This window comes from Neodiprion fabricii, chromosome 4 (assembly GCF_021155785.1).
Source record: "Neodiprion fabricii isolate iyNeoFabr1 chromosome 4, iyNeoFabr1.1, whole genome shotgun sequence".
Lineage (NCBI taxonomy): Eukaryota > Metazoa > Arthropoda > Insecta > Hymenoptera > Diprionidae > Neodiprion > Neodiprion fabricii.
This window is the reverse complement of record NC_060242.1, coordinates 38,624,277-38,647,566: the sequence shown is the minus strand read 5'-3', so window position 1 is coordinate 38,647,566 and position 23,290 is coordinate 38,624,277. Positions and strand designations below refer to the sequence as shown.

The window sequence follows — 23,290 nt, the reverse complement described above, 5'->3', positions numbered from 1 at the left end:
TCAACAATTCAAAACTTTTTTTAATTGAGGATTTAAGAACCTAATCCGATCCTTGCAAACTTGGAATCGATTCCAGAAAAAATCGATTAGTAAAGTATCGATACAAAAGATCTATTTTCTCGACCCAAAAGTTCGATTCTTGAGTGGGTCGATCTAGAATCGCGCATAGCTACTGAATACATTGCCATCAATGACCCAGGTCTCACCACGTGGGAGTCGCTGCGATGAAGAGACCCACTCTATCCCGTCCCAACCTCTCAACCCTGTCAGCAAAAATTAAGAGTGTTACATACATCGATAGATAACCCATAACTCATAACCCCAAAACACTAATTCAAACTGCTATACATATACAGACAGTTGGAATTCTTTCATTGCGTTTTCATTTTCAATCAAATTTTGTAATAAGATTCGGTGCGCCGAAGCATCCGGCGTTTAGATTGATACTTACAATTATACAGTCGATAAAATCATGAAATTCGGGGTAACTATTCGTTAACTAATGCTCTTTCGATTCCATATCAGTTCTAAATGAAGCTATGTCTTTGTTTATTTTTTTTTCAATATTTAATCCAATCATATTATACAACATGTATGTAATGCATGTTAAACACGTGATCGCACGCAATTTAGGAAACGATTTAACAGAAAAAAAGAGGCGGATAACTGATAAAATTTAATCGTAGATTAAAAAAAAATTTGTTAATCAGCATTAAACTCGACTCCGCTATATTTACACAAAATTATACATATAATCGACGGCTGAACAGAAAATCATCGTATCTTAGAATTTGGTTCGACATGTCATCGTATCGCAAGTTAACATTTCGTTCGTTAAAGCTGCGGAGGCTCACCATTGGTGTGAAGCTGCCACAGACACATTAGTCCTCCAAAGATTAATTAACATTATCTTTTAATTTGCTTCATTCGGAACGACTATATCATATTCACAGAAAGATTGTATTTTCTTTTATTTCTCATTCACTCCAATTACCGACTTACAATCAGAAGTCGTTGGACATCTCATATCAATTAATACGCTATAGCGGTACTAACTTGGTAAGTTTTTGGATGAATAGAACGATAACGTAAATATCTCCCTGATAACATATATTTGCGGTACCAATTACATTCAGTGACACCAGGATTATTAATCACTAATACTTTTGAGAAATATTTAATGAATAAAAATAGTAATTTAGAGACACAATCGGTAATACATGATTTCTAACGCTAGTAGAAGTAGAAGTGAGGTACGCGGCACACACCTGATCTCATGCCCGCGTTTCTCTCTCTTTTTTCACACGACACACACCCACACGGGGATTACGGAAAGAGGCATACACTCTTGTTTGTATTTCTCTTACTCTCATACAATATAATATGTGTACCGTATATTCTAGGAAATACATCCAAGAAAATCAAGCTATTCCTTGTTTATAGTGCAAACAGTGAATTGTGTGGTACTTTTTTACCAAAGTGAAAATGTCATCGACACATCGTTTATACCAATGTTCTTGGAGAGATAGCGATAGATACTGGTCTATTGACGTGGGGTCCGTGAATTGGTGGTAGAGGATAGGAGTGAGTGTATCGGGATGATGTCTGAAGACAATTAACGATTAAACGAACTTACCTAAGTGAAGTTCAATCGTGATTGTACGAGCGCCTCTTCCTTCAGAGTTCAAATTGTAGTACCCCTCACTTGCCTCATTCGTCGCCACAAGTTTTAAAGCCAGCTTTTTTCCCGGGTTGCTATGCAACCCATAACCTGCTCCGTTGTTGATTCTCATTTTTTCAAAGTTCTCTTTTCTAAGCCGTAACTGATATGTTTTGGGTATCTCATACGAGATTAATGGGTGGGCGGGACTGATCTCTTCGGAAGAGGCGCTCATACAATCACGATTGAACTTCACTTAGGTAAGTTCGTTTAATCGTTAATTGTATTTTGCGCCTCTTCCTTCAGAGATTAAATTGTAGCTGTTTAAAGCGAGTTACGGCTGTTTAGGAAATTGTTATATTTATTTTTTAAACATTTTTAAATTTTCATAACATTTCAAACCAAAAACGCAATAATGCATTAATACGCATGTAATTTTTCGAGAGCTTACGCTAGACATAAAGGTCCTTTGATGCACGCTCAATCGTCTTTGCAGTCTTTATTTTTTCTTCCAGATTTTCCCCGAACAGGAAACCGTCGACTGTCGAGCCCGTCAAGATTTCTCTGACGGATGAATTGAGATTCGCGAGGATTAAACTCTTGCGAATTTCTGATTCCTCCCTCTGGAGAAAAGCCAGGAGTCTTCCTATGTCGCTCTCAATTTCGAGCCGTTCGAGTTTATCTGGACTGTCCGATTTTAAAGTAATCGAGATAGTTTTTCCGTTGGCTGCCATGCAGGCAGCGATGCGCTCTTGTTTTTCCGTAATACACTTGTCTCTTGTTTTGACATTCTCCTGTATTGCAGCAATAACCTCCGAATTTAGCACTGGGGCAGCTATGAATCCGCAATTTTCGGGAAAATTATATTTTTTCACTAGGTTCTTGTTTTCCTCGTTAGAAATTCCTTTTTCAAAGATCTCTTTCCAACGAATGACAATATCCTTGTGCAATGCAGGGGCCTTCTTCTGGTCCGGTTCCAAACGCGGTCCAATAACGTTTAATACGTCCTCTCCAAGGTCAACTTCATGATCAGGCTGGTTTTCATTGTCCGTTGTAGTCACGCTCGCGTGTTGTTCCCTGTCGACCGGGGCTGTTGATTCGGCCCCTAGTGCGCCCGCTGGCAACTGCTCGGTATCGATTTCCACCTCGTCATTTTTTCTGAGTCCGTATCGGAAATTCCTCTCGTTCTTCCTCCGACTACTGCGGAAGTTGTTGTGAGCCCTGGCCAATTTCACGCGAGTGACTCCGCTCTGAGCGACGAGAATGACCCGAGCGACTACGCTCTGAGCGACGAGTGTGACGCGAAGAACTTCTCGAACGTCGTGATCGACTGATGTCGTATCGATTTTCAGGAGACCGGCCGCGACGATCCGACCTTCGTCTGCGTTCGCCGCTTTTCCTGTGACGGGTTCGAGAGCGATCCCGACGATGTGGCGAACTCGATCTATAACCTGAAAGGTAGACGGGCAAATTGCCAATACTTGTCTCACATCGTCTTTGAATTGTTCGATTTTTCGTTGAAAGGCAAAATTACATTTCCGAGGGTCAGACCCAGGAAACTGAACAATGCATGTTGCATTCCCCGGTCAGACCGAAGGCACGCGGCCGAGCAATCGAATCGCTGGCATAGCAACAAGGTGTCGAGACCAACAAATCTTTGTCAGTAATTGATCTTTCAGAAAGAGTCAATTTTCGTGGTGGTCATTTTCGCCCCGTATGAACAGATTAAGTTCTTCTCCACTTACGTTTTTTATTTTTCCGGTTAATATTTGTCACCATTCCTCTTAGTCTCTCAGTGAAGACTTTCTTTTTCTTTTCCCTTGACGGTGAATGATCGTCATTCCTCTTCTTTCCCATTTCTTTTTAACTTTTTGCGTTTTTATTAATATTTCGCGTGTGACGACGTTGACACAAAGCGAAAAAATAAGAATAAACAACGGAGCAGGGTACGGGTTGCATAGCAACCCGGGAAAAAAGCTTGCTTTAAATCTTGTGGCGACAAATGAGGCAAGTGAGGGGTACCACAATTTGATCTCTGAAGGAAGAGGCGCAATATACAATTGATGATTAACGAACAAAAGATATGCTGTATTTTTGCACACACATCCGAACCGTATCGCTAGAGGTCAGAAAGGCAATTGAGCTTTGACGCAATCGAGAGAATACATGGATGATACTAAAAATAAGAGTGTGAGTAAGTGTGTATATGTTTGAGGACGATTCTAAATAGCGAGTGAAATCAGATCAAGGAGTACGATACAATACTTCGACTTGAAGCGTTACATCGCTACTTTGCCGAAACACTGTGTTGCGTGTTAGAAATCTATTTTTTTATCGTCATCGTCAGGTTCATTGCAGTCGAGAAGAGAGCGCTGATGCTAATAACTGGTAATGTCTGTGAATTATTTGATTTTTTTTCTTCCATTTTAAGCTTCTCCTCTTTCTCTTTTTCTTCTTCTTCCTTTTCAATTGGTCTTCCGGATGCGTCTGTCCGAATTGGCTTAGTCGATGAATTACTTGAATTCCTGCAGCGTAAGTTTTCCAGATACACGTCGAATAGACCTCTGACGAAAGTTACAGTTATCTGATGGCTCCTACAGTTTGGTATCTTTTCGATGATGCAATTGTAGGCGGATTTCAGTTCCCTATTAATTAGAAGTTAATTGTAATGGGAGATAAGAATCTACATCGTTTAAGAGAAGCATAATGGAATCGGTTCATCAAACTATTTCAAATGCCGTAGCAATCATTTGATTACGTTTCTTTAACCCGAGACCTATAACTTTTCGTTGAGATTTAAAACTTCGAAAAGTTATCTTCAAATCATGAACGGTACTGCAGGTCGAAAAATAAGGTCGTACCAAAGTTTCGATTCGCTACCAAAAAAAAGGATGTGCTGGTGTACTTGCACTAGTTTTCAAAATTTGAAAAACTGTTACTTCCGTTCGATTGAAACTATGTATGCAGAGTTTCTCTCATATTCTTATCGAAATCTTCGACCTGCATCTTTATGTAAGATAAAAACTGTGCATTGGTATTTGTATTATTGAAAGATTTCCGGTCCATATTCTCGACTTATACAACTGTTTATGTGAAAATGAGACACTTGGTTTACTGCGAAAATGTCTAAAGACTTTCCAATCAGAGAGACGTTTTGAAGATACTGGTAATACTTACGAGCATGTTGCGTCATTCCAAACCAGAGTGAAATTGTAAGTTTCTAAAGTATTGATTCCGGTAGTCAGTGCAGGCCAACATTTCTCGGGATCGTTAATCGAATTATAACATTCCACGCCTGCATTGATACACAAATCTGCAAATAATATGAAATTTCAATACGCGTTAACGTAGTTTTACGGGTGATTGTTTATCGCGTGTATGCGAGTTCCAACACTGGGAGCATATTCGACACTATCTAGGAAAACTGAGATGATATTGATGCGATATAAATAAATTTGCTCACTACGTATCACATGGTGGTATGCCGCAGTATACTGATAAATAACGAAACACAAACTTCCGCAGGACGAAGCCGAGACTCAACCATTTAAAATGCAATTGAACGATTCGGAAAACGACGCATTCGCATGACTAGATAAACTAAATGACACATACTGACCCTTAAACATCTTGGCGTCATTCTCGCAGACGAATTCGAGCGTGGATGTTGAAAATTTACCGATTATCTCGATAGTTTTGAGTTGTTGCGAATCCACGCAATGCTCGAAGGACTTGGAATATTCTTTCATACATCTTTCGAGAGTTATTCTGCTTGGACAATAACTTCTTACGTAGTGCTCAATACTAGTATCCAGTAGGGAACTGCCTTTGTACGTTTCGCGGGCGGTTTTCATATTCGACTTCAATACATCGTTGATACATTTTGTGGCGTTTTCTAGGCTGCTCGTTGCTTCTTCTTCCTTCCAGGTTTGACCATTCGTTGAGCACGCTTCCTTCGTAAAGTTTTTGATTAGTCCCAGGTCTTTGATCATGCTTTCATTAGTCACCATCATAATCACATCTCTCACGACCTGTAGTGCATTTCTATATACGATACTCGCCGCTGAATCATTTCTTTGTCCGAAGGTCAGGCACAAAATCCCTGGAACAATAGGAAAAGGTTGATATTTCTTCTTGGACACTTCTATAACTGCGTTACGTTCCAAAATGTTACCAGCCATTCTGGTTGCAATTCAGTCAATGGTTTCGGCATTTTTTCCTGTGTTATTATATTTTGGAAACATTCCACAATGACAAGGTCAAAACGATGTTCGTGGATCGAATCAGGTATCAAATAATATTTCTAAAACGTATAATTATTCGGTGCACTGACTTACCAGTGAAAAGAAAAGTTGTCAGGACGTTGATCCTCATTTTGGCGTATCGTAGGTATCAGTAATCGGCAGCGAGCTTCCACTTGCAGATGTTTTCGGTGCAACGCATGTATTACTCAACGGCTGTAGATATAAAGACTAACTTTACTTTTAGTGATAATACGAAACCCTAATCACGTATTGTACAATCATAATTTTCAGCGTATGTGACATCATTTCTCGTGTATAATGACTCGGCGTTATTTAAATTTTTCCGTACGCGCAGAGAATTCCTCATTGCACATTCCGAAGTTAGAGAAGAATACAACTTCGAAATTTGCTGGTGAGTTGAAAAATTAACGACGGAGCCAGGAATCGAACCTGGTATCTAGAGATGCTTTACCGGAGACTCACTCCACTAGACCACCTAGCCGCCCTGACTACAGTGTCAACTCGCCTGAAAATTTCGAAATTGTACTCTTCCCTAGCAAATTTTTCTCGCTATAAATATGATATGTTGTATTTCATATCAGCAAAAATGAACGGCCCGCCGTTCAAAAGTGGCTAAGTGAATTTAATTCACATTAATAGCTACATACAGCACATGTGTCCACATATCAACAAGCTTCACACACGAGTCAAAAATGTGTCTCTTCGCGACGAATCTCGAATGTAAATTCCGAAGTTACACGTCAATTCTACGTCATCACGATCTGGTTTCATTATGTGGAAAGGATAACCAGATGACACTTTTTTCCTATCACTTTTCAACTTTCCACGGGTGTTAATAATTACATCTATCACAGAACCATGTCATAACACGTTCACTCTAAATTTTCAGTTCAATTTTCGCCCGTAGGTGTTGTATTATGTTGTTTGAACCATGCACAAATGCCTGATTTTGCTCCTATTCATGATCAACTGGAAACTGTGGGCAACCCTTTTTATAATCGCTGCGCTTAAGTAGTTTGCTGACACTGGGAGTGGACGGGCAAAGCGATCTGTCGCCACTCCAATTCAAACAAATTCTGGTGCCTGGCGGGCGGCGCGCCAATTTAAGCCCAAACGGTTGGACAGGCCGCGATCCAACACGTGGACAATAGGTCGTAAATAAATCGGAAATTAAAACGTATAGGTATTTCATTCAAGAGGCTGAAGTTAATGACGTTAGCGTAACGAAACACTGGAGGGTAAAATTACTATTTTGAAATTTTGTAGTGACTTTGAAGTGGCTAAGTTTTGAAAATATGATTTTCTTGCTTTGTCTCATTATGACTTGGTCCATTTCAGAGATTCATAGATTCCTAAAATAGCGAAATGACTGACTTTGCGAAACGTGAATCATTACAATAACGTTACTTATAAATTCAGTCACTTAACCAGGTTTACTACTCGCTACCTTACGAATGAGAGGCGACACAAATGATTTTACCGACAACATAGAATGTTAATTAAGGACCCCCCGTTTTTGAGATGGTTTTTTTAAATTTATTTATTAACTTGGAATCCTTTCCATGTAAATTTCACCGTGCATAAGAGGCCTTGACAGTATTGACATTTCTGACTAGGGCCCCCCCTTAGGCCCGAAACGTCATGAATTGAATTCCTGACTTGTTCATCGATTTAAACGTCGAGAACTATCCACACGCACCGAGATAAGGTCGAGAAAACATTCAGCGTTATTAATTACAGCCTAATTTTAATTTTACAATATCGTGTTTATACGCGTTATATTAGCGATAGCATAAAATGCGCTGTTCCTTTACCTCCTATAACAATTCAGCTTCTCACACTGTGCGGTGTACGACAGCTACTTTTATTCCACTTTGTGGTTCGTCTCCTTGAGTCAACGGAAATTTAGTCAACAATATTCTAACGTCACGTCCCTTTACAGCAATAGCGTAACAATTGTAAGTGTCAATTATTCATTACTGCATTACGTGTATTGTAACGGACCCACGCAAAGTTGACCTCTGAGCTTTACATATATCAGTGCTTACATACAAGCGGTACAAGGACAGTCGACAAAGACCGAACACAGCCGAAGACGTGAATCGCTTCTTGACACGCCTTACTTTAAAGTGTTTAACGGTAGTTAAAAAACAACACGTATCGCTTAGTTTTTAGTCTACTATGACATATTACCAATAAAAGTCAAATCGGAGAGATCGGCTTAAAACCCCTTGTCTATGAAAAGGCAGTTCCGGCAACCCCCGAGTACGCGAAACGCCAGATGTATCAGGGTGTTCTCGATTTCAGTACTTTTTCACAGAGTGTTCAATTTCCTATAAGAATTTCTATTCAGATAGTTAATAAGTCAAGCCGTTTGCGAGATGGAAAAAAAAAATTCAAAAATTTTTCAATTTTTCTTTACCGTTATTTAAATGGGAAATTGAGAAAATCAATATTAAGAGCTCATATTTGCCTGAGATATTCTATTTGAAATGCTGTACTGAAATTTTGATGCGCGTTTGAAGAAAAGAATTTTTGTTCTTGGAACACCCTAATTGCTTCCCTTTTGACTAAATGTGGTTTTCCCCTTTTTCATGCCAAGAACAACAAATTATTACATTTTCTATAGTTTTTTGACTTTTATCTGAATGAAGTAAGACTAAAGCTATCGATAGCATTTTTTTTAATAAACTTTAGAAATTAAAAATCAAATTTCTCACCTAAAATTGCTTCTCTTGATCGTATATAAAAATATTGATAAAAGAAAAAACTAGAGCCAATTTGAAAAAACTACGCATGCTCCTACGATCGTTGACATCAAACCTTTCAAAGACCATTCAAATATCAATGGCAACAAAATCACTATTGACCGGTGTAATGCATCATTGAATTGATTATATCAACATCAAATTGAGCAATGTCATCCGCGAACGAAAACATTCGAAATGTAAAAGAACCCGGAAAGTATAATAACCAAAGTTATCCCGTGTAATTGAATTCCATGGAGAATTTACAGCCAATCTTTGTCGCGAGGCCATCGTACACATAAAAAAAAAAAAAATGCCAAACACCAACAACGTACATGCGTCTGTGCGTGATGAAGTCGCAAAGACTGCGGTTTCCCGTATAGTGCTGATATCAGAATGTCACAATTCCAAGAACTAAGATAAGGTATTTGGTCGGCACGGTTAATTTCCACACTTTAATGTAAATATTATTAACTCGTTACACAATCCAGCTCGACAAGCAGAGATGTGGAAAGTATCTACACTGATTTAGTTTAATTAGAATCAGGAGGTTCGAATAGCGACTTAAGACGTCAAATCGACACCTGAACAGGACAATATCGTGCCTCAGGATTATTTTGGATGTCGAATTTTCGAAAACGTGTCGCAGATACCTGAACGAAAGGTCCTGTTCGTTTTTCGATCTGGTGCCACAAGCGAAATAATTATAATTACGGTGCGTCATTTTATCTCCTAATGAGTTTTCAGCTCATTGTCAGTGCGTCTCATAATTAGCAACTCTACAACAATTCTGCAATCTGCGATTATCGCATAATAATATTATACCAGCAATGACTGAATTACATGTTCAAATCGTGGGCAACTGGATTTGAGGATCGTGAATTATGATACCGGCGATCTGTGAAACAGTACCACGCATCAGTTACACGTGGTTTCTGACACGTTGTTACTCACACTGCTCACTTGCTAATTGACGATCGGGTAAAGAGGGTGTTTTCCAAGCGAGAAATCGTCAAGAAGATCAGAAAAAATAAGGTTTGTCAACAATAAATTTTGTCCATAATCTGCAATAATCACAAGACGAATTTTCACACTCGAAGATTACGCGCGTAAGTGATTACACCGCATGATGAAATTTATGCAATGTTTAGAACATGTGTAATTAATTAAGACTAATTAACCATAAATATCTAAGCTTTATCGATTATGAGTGATCATAATTCCTTACTCAAAACAATCGATTAACGTCTGGCTGGGTCGACTGACCGCTGTACACTGACTGCTCAATTATAGGAATTGCCTTATATATATGATCCATGCTCTTGTGTGTGTGTGACCCGAATAAATCTCTGTGTACTCACAAGACTATCAATAAGGTACTGTATAAAAATCAACTTATTTTTGATATCAGCGGTATTCTCGTCACATCGTAAAATGAAGTAAACAACCCATCTACAGATGTTTTGGCATCGTTGAAGCTCTCAAAGATCTTTACAGTCATTCAACAATTCACCAAGGTCAAGAAAAATCGTCTTCATCTTCACAGTGCATTGGCGAAAGCTTTCTTGGTCGCTGTTGATGATTAAACGTGTCAGGTGGAAAAAATGTTGATTCAAAAGTTTAGCATGAAGAATAATCGGTACTAGTGAAATCTACTTGCACGCTCCCTGTTTCAACACCATGTCCAACAGTCCAATTATCCCATTTGGAATTGCGTCCTTCTTCATAGTTGAATGAATGAAGTGCTGGATGAAACATTTCTCCAGTTTCTCCTCGCACGCCGTCATGCACGCTGACATGTCACGGCCGTTAACAAACTCTGTGAGCAAAAAAATATGTCTGTTACGTCAACCACGCGTGTGCGAAGTTTAGGCATTCATCAAAATCCACTTTCCACTGTTCTCCTGACACATTTCGCGACGGTTGAACTAATCGCATGTCGAGAATGTCGTTAAACATCCATATGTTGAAAAAAGAGAAGTATGAATATCACAGGGATATGAAATTCGATCAACAGTGATCTTTTTTCAGAAATTCACCGACTTTTTACGGGATCTTCTTTGTCATGGTCAGAAAAGTTCCTCAACGAAGTTATCATTCCGTCAACTACGTCAAGGACATTTTTCTCCCCTTTTTTCATGCACTTGTCACCGTACAGAAGTTCGACCGTGCACTGTGAGGAATTTTGAGTTTTGTTTTCCGCTCAGTTCTTAACTATTTTCATTTTTTACCACAATAGAAAAATATAGTTCTAGGTACTAAATGAAAACTAATTTTTAGCTGTTACCGGAAAGTCTGGTATCCGTTACTATTCTTTCTCATTACGATCACCGTTACTATATTTTCTTGTAATTGTTGCGAAAATTCAACGCTCGCGCAACGATAAATTGACGTCACAGCCTTGTTTAACTAAAAAAGTAGAGTAAACCGGCGAAACTGATTTTGCATTGTACCCCGTCTTCGTAATTACAACAATATTCAAACAGTTTTTTCAACGAAACCTGTTTTACTGAATTGTCATAGGTACTATGACAGATGAAATTTTTCTCAGTGTGAAGTTGATCATCAAGTCGATCGCGTACTTGGGCATTTCGTACCATTCGGCATTTACTTTCACGTCGATCACGGGTTTCAAGTTCTTGATGCACCGTTTGAGCTGGTCAGTCGTACAAGTTTCAAAACCGCGAAGCATCTCTAAGCCTCCCTTCTCGTAACACCTCGCCCGAATTTCCCCACCCGGCGTCGTTTTCTTGATCCTTGGATTTGGGGTGAATAATGTTCATGAACAGTACCGCGAAGGAAACCGATGTTGAAATTTCCTGCAGCTCTTCTTGTTCTCGGAGACTGCTGTCGACGATGGCGAAGCTTAAAATACCTTTCACATAAAGACGAAATCGTTTGAACATCTTTGAAAAGTTAGAAAACTCGTCTTGTCATCTTATTCCGCTAAAGACAGATGACGGCTGTTAGGCGGTAAAAATAAACGTTTTTTGGGCTCAACCTCGCACTAAATTCCGATCAAATTTTTTTTTTTGTAATATTTGGGGTCACTTACTGAGTATAAAAACACAAAATGCTGACAGATTAAGGCTTCAGGCGCATTCTCGATAAACGTTTTTGGTCGATATCTCGGAAATCATGCATTTTAGGGCAAAAGTTGTGTGGACCATTATTGTGGAGAGTAACATTTTGCATCTTTTGTTACTTCGAAATTTTCTTGTAAAACTTACCGTCTACGTTTTATGGCTCGTTGAATGAACGAGTTTTTCTATCTCGGCCGATAACTCTTATAATATTGGATTAATGAGTAAAATGCTGCCGTACATTTTTGAAGGTCGACGTATTCCCCACACCTTTTGTTCGAAACTTCTTTTTTTTAATGTCCATAATTTTTGAGATATAAAATAACTGGAAGCCCGTATGAGTTTCGCGTGGTTGATGAGATTACGATACGTTTATCCAAGGCGATGTTGGCACGTATACATATTATTTCAAATATTTATTGCTTATGCAAATAATAACAAGTTACAGAAATCATTGAATGATCTTCTTGTTTTCGAGAGATCTATTGCATAACTCGTTGCAGTAAAGTGAAAAATATTACAAGAGAAATTACCCGAAACAGCAGTTAGCTAGTTCATGACTAAATACTAGGGATGGGCGATCTCAAGCGAAAGATCGATTCTCAGAATCGATTCGAATTGATTTTGGAAAAACCTATTCATCCAAAAAATCGGATACAAAAGATTGATCTTTGGAAGATTGATCGTTATTTTTACTTTTCAGTTTAACTGGAAACCGGTGTCTATATTGGAGATTAAAAATCGTGTCACACAAATGTATTACTTATTCAACAGTTTTGATATTTATCAATAGTTTGCTTTGGGTCATATTTGTTTATCACAGCAATAGTTCTCATATACATATTACGCAAACCCAGCCGACTGGGTGGGAAGCTTTTTTTATTAGTCGTGATATTAGATTTATTAAGCGCTAGAAATTGGTCGATTTTTTTGTATTCTCAAACCTATGTTATCCATAAAATACAGAACGCCAAAATAAACTTTCAAAACTTTTTTTAATTGAGGATTGAAGAACCTAATCCGATCCTTGCAAACTTGGAATTGATTCTAGAATCTATTTCTAGATTTCTGATTCTAGAATCTAGAAAATCTATTAGTAGAGTATCGATACAAAAGATCTATTTTCTCGACCCAAAAGTTCGATTCTTGAGTGGGTCGATCTAGAATCGCGCATAGCTACTGAATACATTGCCATCAATGACCCAGGTCTCACCACGTGGGAGTCGCTGCGATGAAGAGACCCACTCTATCCCGTCCCAACCTCTCAACCCTGTCAGCAAAAATTAAGAGTGTTACATACATCGATAGATAACCCATAACTCATGACCCCAAAACACTAATTCAAACTGCTATGTACAGACAGTTTGAATTCTTTCATTGCGTTTTCATTTTCAATCAAATTTTGTATTAAGATTCGATGCGCCGAAGCATCCGGCGTTCAGCTTGATACTTACAATTATACCGTCGATAAAATCATGAAATTCGGGGTAAATATTCGTTAACTAATCCTCTTTCGATTCCATATCAGTTCTAAATAAAGCGATGTCTTTGTTTATTTTTTTTTTTCAATATTTAATCCAATCATATTATACAACATGTATGTAATGCATGTTAAACACGTGATCGCACGCAATTTAGGAAACGATTCAACAAAAAAAAAAAAACGAGGCGGATAACTGATAAAAATAAATCGTAGATTAAAAAAAAATTTGTTATTTAGCAATAAACTCGACACCGCTATATTTACACAAAACTATACATATAATCGACGGCTGAACAGAAAATCATCGTATCTTAGAATTTGGTTCAACATGTCATCATATCGCAAGTTAACATTTCGTTCGTTAAAGCTGCGGAGGCTCACCATTGGTGTGAAGCTGCCACAGACACATTAGTCCTCCAAAGATTAATTAACATTATCTTTTAATTTGCTTCATTCGGAACGACTTTATCATGTTCACAGAAAGATTCTATTTTCTTTTATTTCTCATTCACTCCAATTACCGACTTACAATCAGAAGTCGTTGGACATCTCATATCAATTAATACGCTATAGCGGTACTAACTTGGTAAGTTTTTGGATGAATAGAACGATAACGTAAATATCTCCCTGATAACATATATTTGCGGTACCAATTACATTCAGTGACACCAGGATTATTAATGACTAATACTTTTGAGAAATATTTATTGAATAAAAATAGTAATTTAGAGACACAATCGGTAATACATGATTTCTAACGCTAGTAGAAGTAGAAGTGAGGTACGCGGCACACACCTGATCTCATGCCCGCGTTTCTCTCTCGTTTTTCACACGACACACACCCACATGGGGATTACGGAAAGAGGCATACACTCTTGTTTGTATTTCTCTTACTCTCATACAATATAATATGTATACCGTATATGCTAGCAAATACATTCAAGAAAATCAAGCTATTCCTTGTTTATAGTGCAAACAGTGAATTGTGTGGTACTTTTTTACCAAAGTGCAAATGTCATCGACACATCGTTTATACCAATGTTTTTGGAGAGATAGCGATAGATACTGGTCTATTGACGTGGGGTCCGTGAATTGGTGGTAGAGGATAGGAGTGAGTGTATCGGGATGATGATTGAAGACAATTGATGATTAACGAACAAAAGATATGCTGTATTTTTGCACACACATAAGAACCGTATCGCTAGAGGTCAGAAAGCCAATTGAGCTTTGACGCAATCGAGAGAATACGTGGATGATACTAAAAATAAGAGTGTGAGTAAGTATGTATATGTTTGAGGACGATTCTAAATAGCGAGTGAAATCAGATCAAGGAGTACGATACAATACTTCGACTTGAAGCGTTACATCGCTACTTTGCCGAAACACTGTGTTGCGTGTTAGAAATATATTTTTTTCTGAATAAGAGTTTTAAACGTTCCATGACCAGATCGCCAGGGTGATTGTAGTCGAGAAGAGAGCGCTGATGCTAATAACTGGTAATGTCTGTGAATTACTTGAATTCCTGCGGCATAAGTTTTCCAGATACACATCGAATACACCTCTCACGAAAGTTACAGTTATCTGATGGCCCTTACAGTTTGGAATCTTTTCGATGATGCAATTGTAGGCGGATTTCAGTTCCCTATTAATTAGAAGTTGATTGTAATGGGAGATAAGAGTCTACATCTTTTAAGAGACGCATAATGGAATCGGTTCATCAAACTATTTCAAATGCCGTAGCAATCATTTGATTACGTTTCTTTAACCCGAGACCTATAACTTTTCGTTGAGATTTGAAACTTCGAAAAGTTATCTTCAAATCATGAACGGTACTGCAGGTCGAAAAATAAGGTCGTACCAAAGTTTCGATTCCCTACCAAAAAAAGGATGTGCTGGTGTACTTGCACTAGTTTTCAAAATTTGAAAAACTGTTACTTCCGTTCGATTGAAACTATGTATGCAGAGTTTCTCTCGTATTCTTATCGAAATCTTCAACCTGCATCTTTATGTAAGATAAAAACTGTGCATTGGTATTTGTATTATTGAAAGATTTTCGGTCCATATTCTCGACTTATTCAACTGTTTATGTGAAAATGAGACACTTGGTTTACTGCGAAAATGAAAGTAAGACAAGTCTAAAGACATTCTAATCAGAGAGACGTTTTGAAGATACTGGTAATACTTACGAGCATGTTGCGTCATTCCAAACCAGAGTGAAATTGTAAGTTTCTAAAGTATTGATTCCGGTAGTCAGTGCAGGCCAACATTTGTCGGGATCGTTAATCGAATTATAACATTCCACGCCTTCATTGATACTCAAATCTGCAAATAATATGAAATTTTAATACGCGTTAACGTAGTTTTACGGGTGATTGTTTATCGCGTGTATGCGAGTTCCAACACTGGGAGCATATTCGACACTATCTAGGAAAACTGAGATGTTATTGATGCGATATAAATAAATTTGCTCACTACGTATCACATGGTGGTATGCCGCATTATACTGATAAATAACGAAACAAACTTCCGCAGGACGAAGCCGAGACTCAACCATTTAAAATGCAATTGAACGATTCGGAAAACGACGCATTCGCATGACTAGATAAACTAAATGACACATACTGACCCTTAAACATCTTGGCGTCATTCTCGCAGACGAATTCGAGCGTGGATGTTGAAAATTTACCGATTATCTCGATAGTTTTGAGTTGTTGCGAATCCACGCAATGCTCGAAGGACTTGGAATATTCTTTCATACATCTTTCGAGAGTCATTCTGCTTGGACAATAACTTCTTACGTAGTGCTCAATACTAGTATCCAGTAGGGAACTGCCTTTGTACGTTTCGCGGGCGGTATTCGACTTCAATACATCGTTGATACATTTTGTGGCGTTTTCTAGGCTGCTCGTTGCTTCTTCTTCCTTCCAGGTTTGACCATTCGTTGAGCACGCTTCCTTCGTGAAGTTTTTGATCAGTCCCAGGTCTTTGATCATGCTTTCATTAGTCACCATCATAACCACATCTCTCACGACCTGTAGTGCATTTCTATATACGATACTCGCCGTTGAATCATTTCTTTGTCCGAAGGTCAGGCACAAAATCCCTGGAACAATAGGGAAAGGTTGATATTTCTTCTTGGACACTTCTATAACTGCGTTACGTTCCAAAACGTTACCAGCCATTCTGGTTGCAATTCAGTCGATGGTTTCGGCATTTTTTCCTGTGTTATTATATTTTGGAAACGTTCCACAATGACAAGGTCAAAACGATGTTCGTGGATCGAATCAGGAATCAAATAATATTTCTAAAACGTATAATTATTCGGTGCACTGACTTACCAGTGAAAAGAAAAGTTGTCAGGACGTTGAAGGTCCTCATCTTGGCGTATCGTAGGTATCAGTAATCGGCAGCGAGCTTCCACTTGCAGATGTTTTCGGTGCAACGCATGTATTATTCAACGGCTGTAGATATGAAGACCAACTTTACTTTTAGTGGTAATACGAAACCCTCATCACGTCTTGTACAATCATAGCTTTCAGTGTGTAAAAAGTCAATATTAAAAGCTCATATTTGCATGAGAAGAAATGCTGTACTGAAATTTTGATACGCGTTTGAAGAAAAGAATTTTTGTTCTTGGAACACCCTAATTGCTTCCCTTTTGACTAAATGTGGTTTTCCCCTTTTTCATGCCAAGAACAACAAATTATTATATTTTCTATAGTTTTTTGACTTTTGTCTGAATGAAGTAAGACTAAAGCTATCGATAGCATTTTTTTTAATAAACTTTAGAAATTAAAAATCAAATTTCTCACCTAAAATCGCTTCTCTTAATCGTATATAAAAATATTGATAAAAGCAAAAACTAGAGCCAATTTGAAAAAACTACGCATACTCCTACGATCGTTGACATCAAACCTTTCAAAAACTATTCAAATATCAATGGCAACAAAACCACTATTGACCGGTGTGATGCATCATTGAATTGATTATATCAACATCAAATTGAGCAATGTCATCCGCGAACGAAAACATTCGAAATGTAAAAGAACCCGGAAAGTATAATAACCAAAGTTATCCCGTGTAATTGAATTCCATGGAGAATTTACAGCCAATCTTTGTCGCGAGGCCATCGTACACATAAAAAAAAAAAAAATGCCAAACACCAACAACGTACATGCGTCTGTGCGTGATGAAGTCGCAAAGACTGCGGTTTCCCGTATAGTGCTGATATCAGAATGTCACAATTCCAAGAACTAAGATAAGGTATTTGGTCGGCACGGTTAATTTCCATACTTTAATGTAAATATTATTAACTCGTTACACAATCCAGCTCGACAAGCAGAGATGTGGAAAGTATCCACACTGATTTAGTTTAATCAGAATCAGGAGGTTCGAATAGCGACTTAAGACGTCAAATCGACACCTGAACAGGACAATATCGTGCCTCAGGATTATTTTGGATGTCGAATTTTCGAAAACGTGTCGCAGATACCTGAATGAAAGGTCCTGTTCGTTTTCCGATCTGGTGCCACGAGCGAAATAATTATAATTACGGTGCGTCATTTTATCTCCTAATGAGTTTTCAGCTCATTGTCAGTGCGTCTCATAATTAGCAACTCTACAACAATTCTGCAATCTGCGATTATCGCATAATAATATTATACCAGCAATGACTGAATTACATGTTCAAATCGTGGGCAACTGGATTTGAGGATCGTGAATTATGATACCGGCGATCTGTGAAACAGTACCACGCATCAGTTACACGTGGTTTCTGACACGTTGATACTCACACTGCTCACTTGCTAATTGACGATCGGGTAAAGAGGGTGTTTTCCAAGCGAGAAATCGTCAAGAAGATCAGAAAGAATAAGGTTTGTCAACAATAAATTTTGTCCATAATCCGCAATAATCACAAGACGAATTTTCACACTCGAAGATTACGCGCGTAAGTGATTACACCGCATGATGAAATTTATGCAATGTTTAGAACATGTGTAATTAATAAGGACTAATTAACCATAAATATCTAAGCTTTATCGATTATGAGTGATCATAATTCCTTACTCAAAACAATCGATTAACGTCTGGCTGGGTCGACTGACCGCTGTACACTGACTGCTCAATTATAGGAATTGTCTTATATATATGATCCATGCTCTTGTGTGTGTGTGAACCGCATAAAGCTCGGTGTACTCACAAGACTATCAATAAGGTGCTGTATAAAAATCAAATTATTTTTGATATCAGCGGTATTCTCGTCACATCGTAAAATGAAATAAACAACCCATCTACAGATGTTTTGGCATCGTTGAAGCTCTCAAAGATCTTCACAGTCATTCAACAATTCACCAAGGTCAAGAAAAATCGTCTTCATCTTCACAGTGCATTGGCGAAAGCTTTCTTGTTCGCTGTTGATGATTAAACATGTCAGGTGGAAAAAATGTTGGGTCAAAAGTTTAGCATGAAGAATAATCGGTACTAGTGAAACCTACTTGCACGCTCCCTGTTTCAACACCATGTCCAACAGTCCAATTATCCCATTTGGAATTGCGTCCTTCTTCATAGTTGAATGAATGAAGTGCTGGATGAAACATTTCTTCAATTTCTCCTCGCACGCCGTCATGCACGCTGACATGTCACGGCCGTTAACAAACTCTGTGAGCAAAAAAATATGTCTGTTACGTCAACCACGCGTGTGCGAAGTTTAGGCATTCATCAAAATCCACTTTCCACTGTTCTCCTGACACATTTCGCGACGGTTGAACTAATCGCATGTCGAGAATGTCGTTAAACATCCATGTGTTAAAAAAGAGAAGTATGAATATCACAGGGATAAGAAATTAGATCAACAGTGATCTTTTTTCAGAAATTCACCGACTTTTTACGGGATCTTCTTCGTTGTGGTCAGCGAAGTTCCTCAACGAAGTTATTATTCCGTCAACTACGTCAAGGACATTTTTCTCCCCTTTTTTCATGCACTTGTCACCGTACAGAAGTTCGACCGTGCACTGTCAGGAATTTTTAGTGTCGTTTTCCGCTCAGTCCTTAACTATTTCATTTTTCACCACAATAGAAAAATGTAGTTCTAGGTACAAAATGAAAACAGTTTTTTAGCTGTTACCGGGAAGTCTGGTATTCGTTACTATTCTTTCTCATTACGATCACCGTTACTGTATTTTCTTGTAACTGTTGCGAAAATTTAACGCTCGCGCAACGATAAATTGACGTTACAGCCTTGTTTAACTAAAAAAGTAGAGTAAACCGAAGATACTGATTTTGCATTGCAATTACTAAAAATGGATCGACAATAGCGTAAAATGGTTAGACGTACATCGTTCTTCGTAATTCCAACAATATTCAAACTCATTGGCTCATGTCGAAACGTGAATGTAGCGTACCGGACGTTGCTGGCATTAAAACTTTACGCTACAACAATGTCTTCGATAGCACGTCATGTTTTCAATTTATTAGTGTATTGTGCATTGACCTTGGCCAGTTGATGTCAAATATCACAATCAAATCGTCAGTTAGGTAGATCAGTGTGCGGTAAAAGTCATCGGTAAGTTTGTAATCGTGAGTCGACGAAAGATGGAAAATGATTTTCGGAAGAATAGGTTGAAAAAACACACATTGAGAAAGGGACGGTTAATAATAATTCGACGAGATTGTTAGGAAACTACGGTGTTCTGAATTAATAAAACGTGCATGGTAGTTAGTCCGTCTGAAAATGAAAACCATCAAGTCTATGTAAGCAAACTTGATGCCATTCTATTTACCTCAACCTCTCCCGCTGATAAGCCGCGAAATTCTTCCAACCCTGGCCCTTTTTCTTACTTTTCCGTAACACTATTTTTATCTTAGTCATAGCGAATGACCGATGAACACTTATCAAGGAGTTTTAGATACTTTACTAATATTTATTCACGAAGAACACACCGAATAACGCGCTTGGCTCGCGGTTTGAATTACGGGTTTGCACATGTCAAATGCAGACTGCTGCTATGGCCGTTAGTTCGTACGGCGGGCGGCCTATGCCTGAGATGGCGCTAGCAAGCAATCGCTTTTTGCGGCGAAAATCCGATGTTTCATGCTTCAGCACGTGCAAGTTTTCTCGCAACTCTTAAGTTCGATTTTATTGCTCTTAGTCCTAAATCAAAGGTGAAGGATTTATCTGTGTCGTATATTTCGTAGAATCGTAAAAAAAAAACATTCGTTCTTGTTTTATTACAACGAGAACTTTGCTCACTTTCAGTGCTGTTTTCTACGACTCTGAAAAAAAAAAATTTTAATTCGGAAAAATACGCGACACAGATCGCTCCTTCGCCTTCAAAATGCTTCTAATAGAAGTTCGATATCTTTATAAATGACGGAGAAAACTTGCACCGCGTGAACGTCTGCAAGCAGCAGTTCCGCCGTGAGTAGGCAACGTCCTTAAGTATTTTTGGCGGAATATCAGTGTAATTCGAACTCCAAGTTCATCACTTCGAACAATCCTTCGCATGGATTTTTGATATCATGTTTGAGGGCCAAGTTATAAATTAATTACCATAAGTATACATTGTAGGAGCGTATATTCATTATATATTCTTCAAAACGTCGAACGGTACTGAGAATCATTGTCTTATATGTCTTGCAAATTTTTTCTACCGCTACTTTTATCGGTTTAAACTCCCTCCCTCTCAGTGAGGTAGAAATATGGTACTAAATGTGTACTCACTGCATAATATTATAGGCAACTGTTGCTACATTACTGCAAGGATCATAGTAGTTGCCTTCATGGAGGTGACTTGGGGATGATCGATACGTACAACGAAGATCGAGTCACATAGAAGCGTACGGCTTATGGGCCACTCGAAGCAAAACTTTCCGCGACTCGTAAATCCGCAAGATGGCTCTATCGTCGGTCGACAATAGAGAGCACGATCACCCCAACTTGCCGGTCGGAGCCAACACACCGACACTGTACGCATTAGTATAGAGCGCTGAGCGTGAGCCACGAGCAAAGCCGCCACTAGCGACACCTAGCTGTCGGGGTGATAGCTCATCCGAGCACCCCAACTTTTCTTGCTTCAAATAGCCTGCAGGCCGTACGCTTCTATGTGACTCGATCTTCGTTGATACGGATGAACTTCGTTTCGACGCCACTCGATCTGTATCTTTAGTCAACGCCAGCACTATTGGACACCAAAAATATTCCGAAGTTGTATTGTACACGAGATTGATTACGTAGCGGATTTTCCACTTTCTACTCCTTATATTAAAATTAAAATTAATTATTCTGAAAACAAGAAACACGAAAAAAAATATATTCACGGCATACGAATTTCGCAATTTATTTTATCATTTGGGATACTTATTTATTTGAATATTAGAAAAAAACTTGTAGTTAAGCGAACATGGATATCTATAAGATAATTATAAGTGATCATACTAAAATCATGTATTAATTCCCTTTTCTGGTTATTACTATTTTTTTTTTGATTTTAGATCTTTATTTTATTTATTTATTTTTTTTTTGTTTTAACGGACTGAATTTTTTTTGTAACATACATAACTTCTCTCAATATTGCACGAATAATGCAGTTGTTAGAATTGCCTCGTATTCGACGAAATTCGTACTTGTCCCTTATGAATATTTGTGAAAAGTTATTTCAGGGTGAAAGGTTGAATGCTGTTCGATTGGCACATAAAATTTGTATACGTGTATATGTATATGTATGATGAAAACGTCGGAATTGAATTAAAACTTCGGTTTTCGTATGTATCTCGAAAAAACTTCGATACATTTTGATTTCACGCAGAAATAAAAAAATGGCATGTCTTCTACGAAATCGCAATGGTAACTTCCACGCGCAATATCTTATCGCCCGCAGTAAAGTTTGCCGACGACTCATTCTCTTTCCTTTCCGCTTCGTGCCACGGACCGCTATCTGACTGGACTGTTCCTCACGCATTTACTTTAGTACGTATGTAATTGAAAAAAAAAAAAAATTTTGCCAGCGTCATATCGTGACTAACGTATCGTCAAATTATTAAATTTAATAATGGAGTGTTTCAACTGCCGTTGCTTGGATGCGCGAATTCTTAAATTCTCGAAAACTTGTCATTCCTGTAATAACATTTTCGCTTGTCAAGTTTTCGAAAATTGAAGAATTCCTTTATTCTGGCAGAAGCACGCTTGTCACGATATGATGCGGAAAGAAAAATAAAAAACATACGTACATTCCGGAATTGAATGTGACAGTAAAAGTCTGGTAAGATAGTGGTAAATAACGTCTATTTACATAAAAAGGCATAGAACTCTATGTGGCCGATTCCGTCGATTAATTATGGGTAAGCCGTCGGGTTCGAAAAACTCGGTTTAACTGCAATTGCGGTATACCATCATGCGTATTGAGATATGAAAGTCCTCCAAATTTCAGGCCTCTAAGCCCTACCATTTACGTGAAACACATTGATGAATTTTTTACTCCCTTATCGATCGATGTTTTACCTAAAATTTTCAGCATCTCTTGCCGAAGGAAAAAAAAATATGAACCACTATGTTTTTAGTGTAAAAAGTTTTATGTTTCGAAATTTTGAATCCATTTTCGGATAGATCGTCAGCAATAGCCTTTTGAAAAAGCAACGCTCTTTTCAGAAAAAAGAAAGAACTCGTTTTTTTCAAAGTTCCGTAAACGAAAAAATATTTTGATAATTCTATTGAAAAACGGGTCATTTTTACGCAAGGATACTGGATTTTCAAAGTGTGATGACCATAGAATCGGGTCAGAGCTTAATTTGTCTGAAACTTGTACTTGGGATGGAACCATTCGTACTGGAGGTGTAACCCTAATATTAGTAAGACTTTGATTTGTGTCATCACTAATTAAAACAAATTAATTTATTATTCACAGCGTTCCATCCATTATATCGAAAGTAAACATTCAGTTTGTTGTAATTACATTTAGCGTTTGAGCATGCCGTCACAAGGTTTAAGCAGTTCTGCACGTAAATATTTTCATGATGCTCGTTTTTTCTCGAACTACAAGAAATCGATTTTGTTTTTG

The 23,290-nt window shown here is 38.1% G+C and overlaps 3 protein-coding genes and 1 long non-coding RNA gene across 6 annotated transcripts; all 4 read right to left on the bottom strand.

Annotated features, from left to right (window-relative positions):
- Nucleotides 1–1,147: 1,147 nt before the first annotated feature.
- On the bottom strand, nt 1,148–3,517 carry LOC124180740. The gene is made up of 2 exons (XM_046566487.1): nt 3,437–3,517; nt 1,148–3,219 (listed from the first exon to the last, which is right to left on the bottom strand). The coding sequence occupies exons 1-2, from the start codon at nt 3,515–3,517 to the stop codon at nt 2,113–2,115; spliced, it is 1,188 nt and encodes a 395-aa protein (XP_046422443.1). The 3' UTR covers nt 1,148–2,112.
- On the bottom strand, nt 3,214–16,091 carry LOC124179416. Of its 3 annotated transcripts, none has more exons than XM_046563760.1 (4): nt 15,865–16,091; nt 15,425–15,560; nt 14,644–14,880; nt 3,214–3,983 (listed from the first exon to the last, which is right to left on the bottom strand). In XM_046563760.1, exons 1-3 carry the CDS (start codon nt 16,010–16,012, stop codon nt 14,667–14,669), a joined length of 498 nt encoding a protein of 165 aa, XP_046419716.1. In that variant the 5' UTR covers nt 16,013–16,091; the 3' UTR covers nt 3,214–3,983; nt 14,644–14,666. The 3 variants fall into 3 exon arrangements, with proteins under 3 accessions (XP_046419716.1, XP_046419713.1, XP_046419712.1); XM_046563757.1 differs by having other exon boundaries at nt 3,214–3,988; nt 14,648–14,880; XM_046563756.1 differs by lacking the exon at nt 3,214–3,983 and having other exon boundaries at nt 13,913–14,880.
- On the bottom strand, nt 3,984–6,117 carry LOC124180739 (27 kDa hemolymph glycoprotein-like). The gene is made up of 4 exons (XM_046566486.1): nt 5,998–6,117; nt 5,280–5,762; nt 4,838–4,973; nt 3,984–4,305 (listed from the first exon to the last, which is right to left on the bottom strand). The coding sequence occupies exons 1-4, from the start codon at nt 6,032–6,034 to the stop codon at nt 3,984–3,986; spliced, it is 978 nt and encodes a 325-aa protein (XP_046422442.1). The 5' UTR covers nt 6,035–6,117.
- A 7-nt stretch (nt 16,092–16,098) lies between the features above and the next one.
- LOC124179420 lies at nt 16,099–20,177 on the bottom strand. Its single transcript, XR_006870039.1, has 4 exons — nt 20,167–20,177; nt 18,306–18,345; nt 16,577–16,699; nt 16,099–16,341 (listed from the first exon to the last, which is right to left on the bottom strand). It is a non-coding gene; the product is annotated as an uncharacterized LOC124179420 (long non-coding RNA).
- Between the last annotated feature and the right edge of the window lie 3,113 nt (nt 20,178–23,290).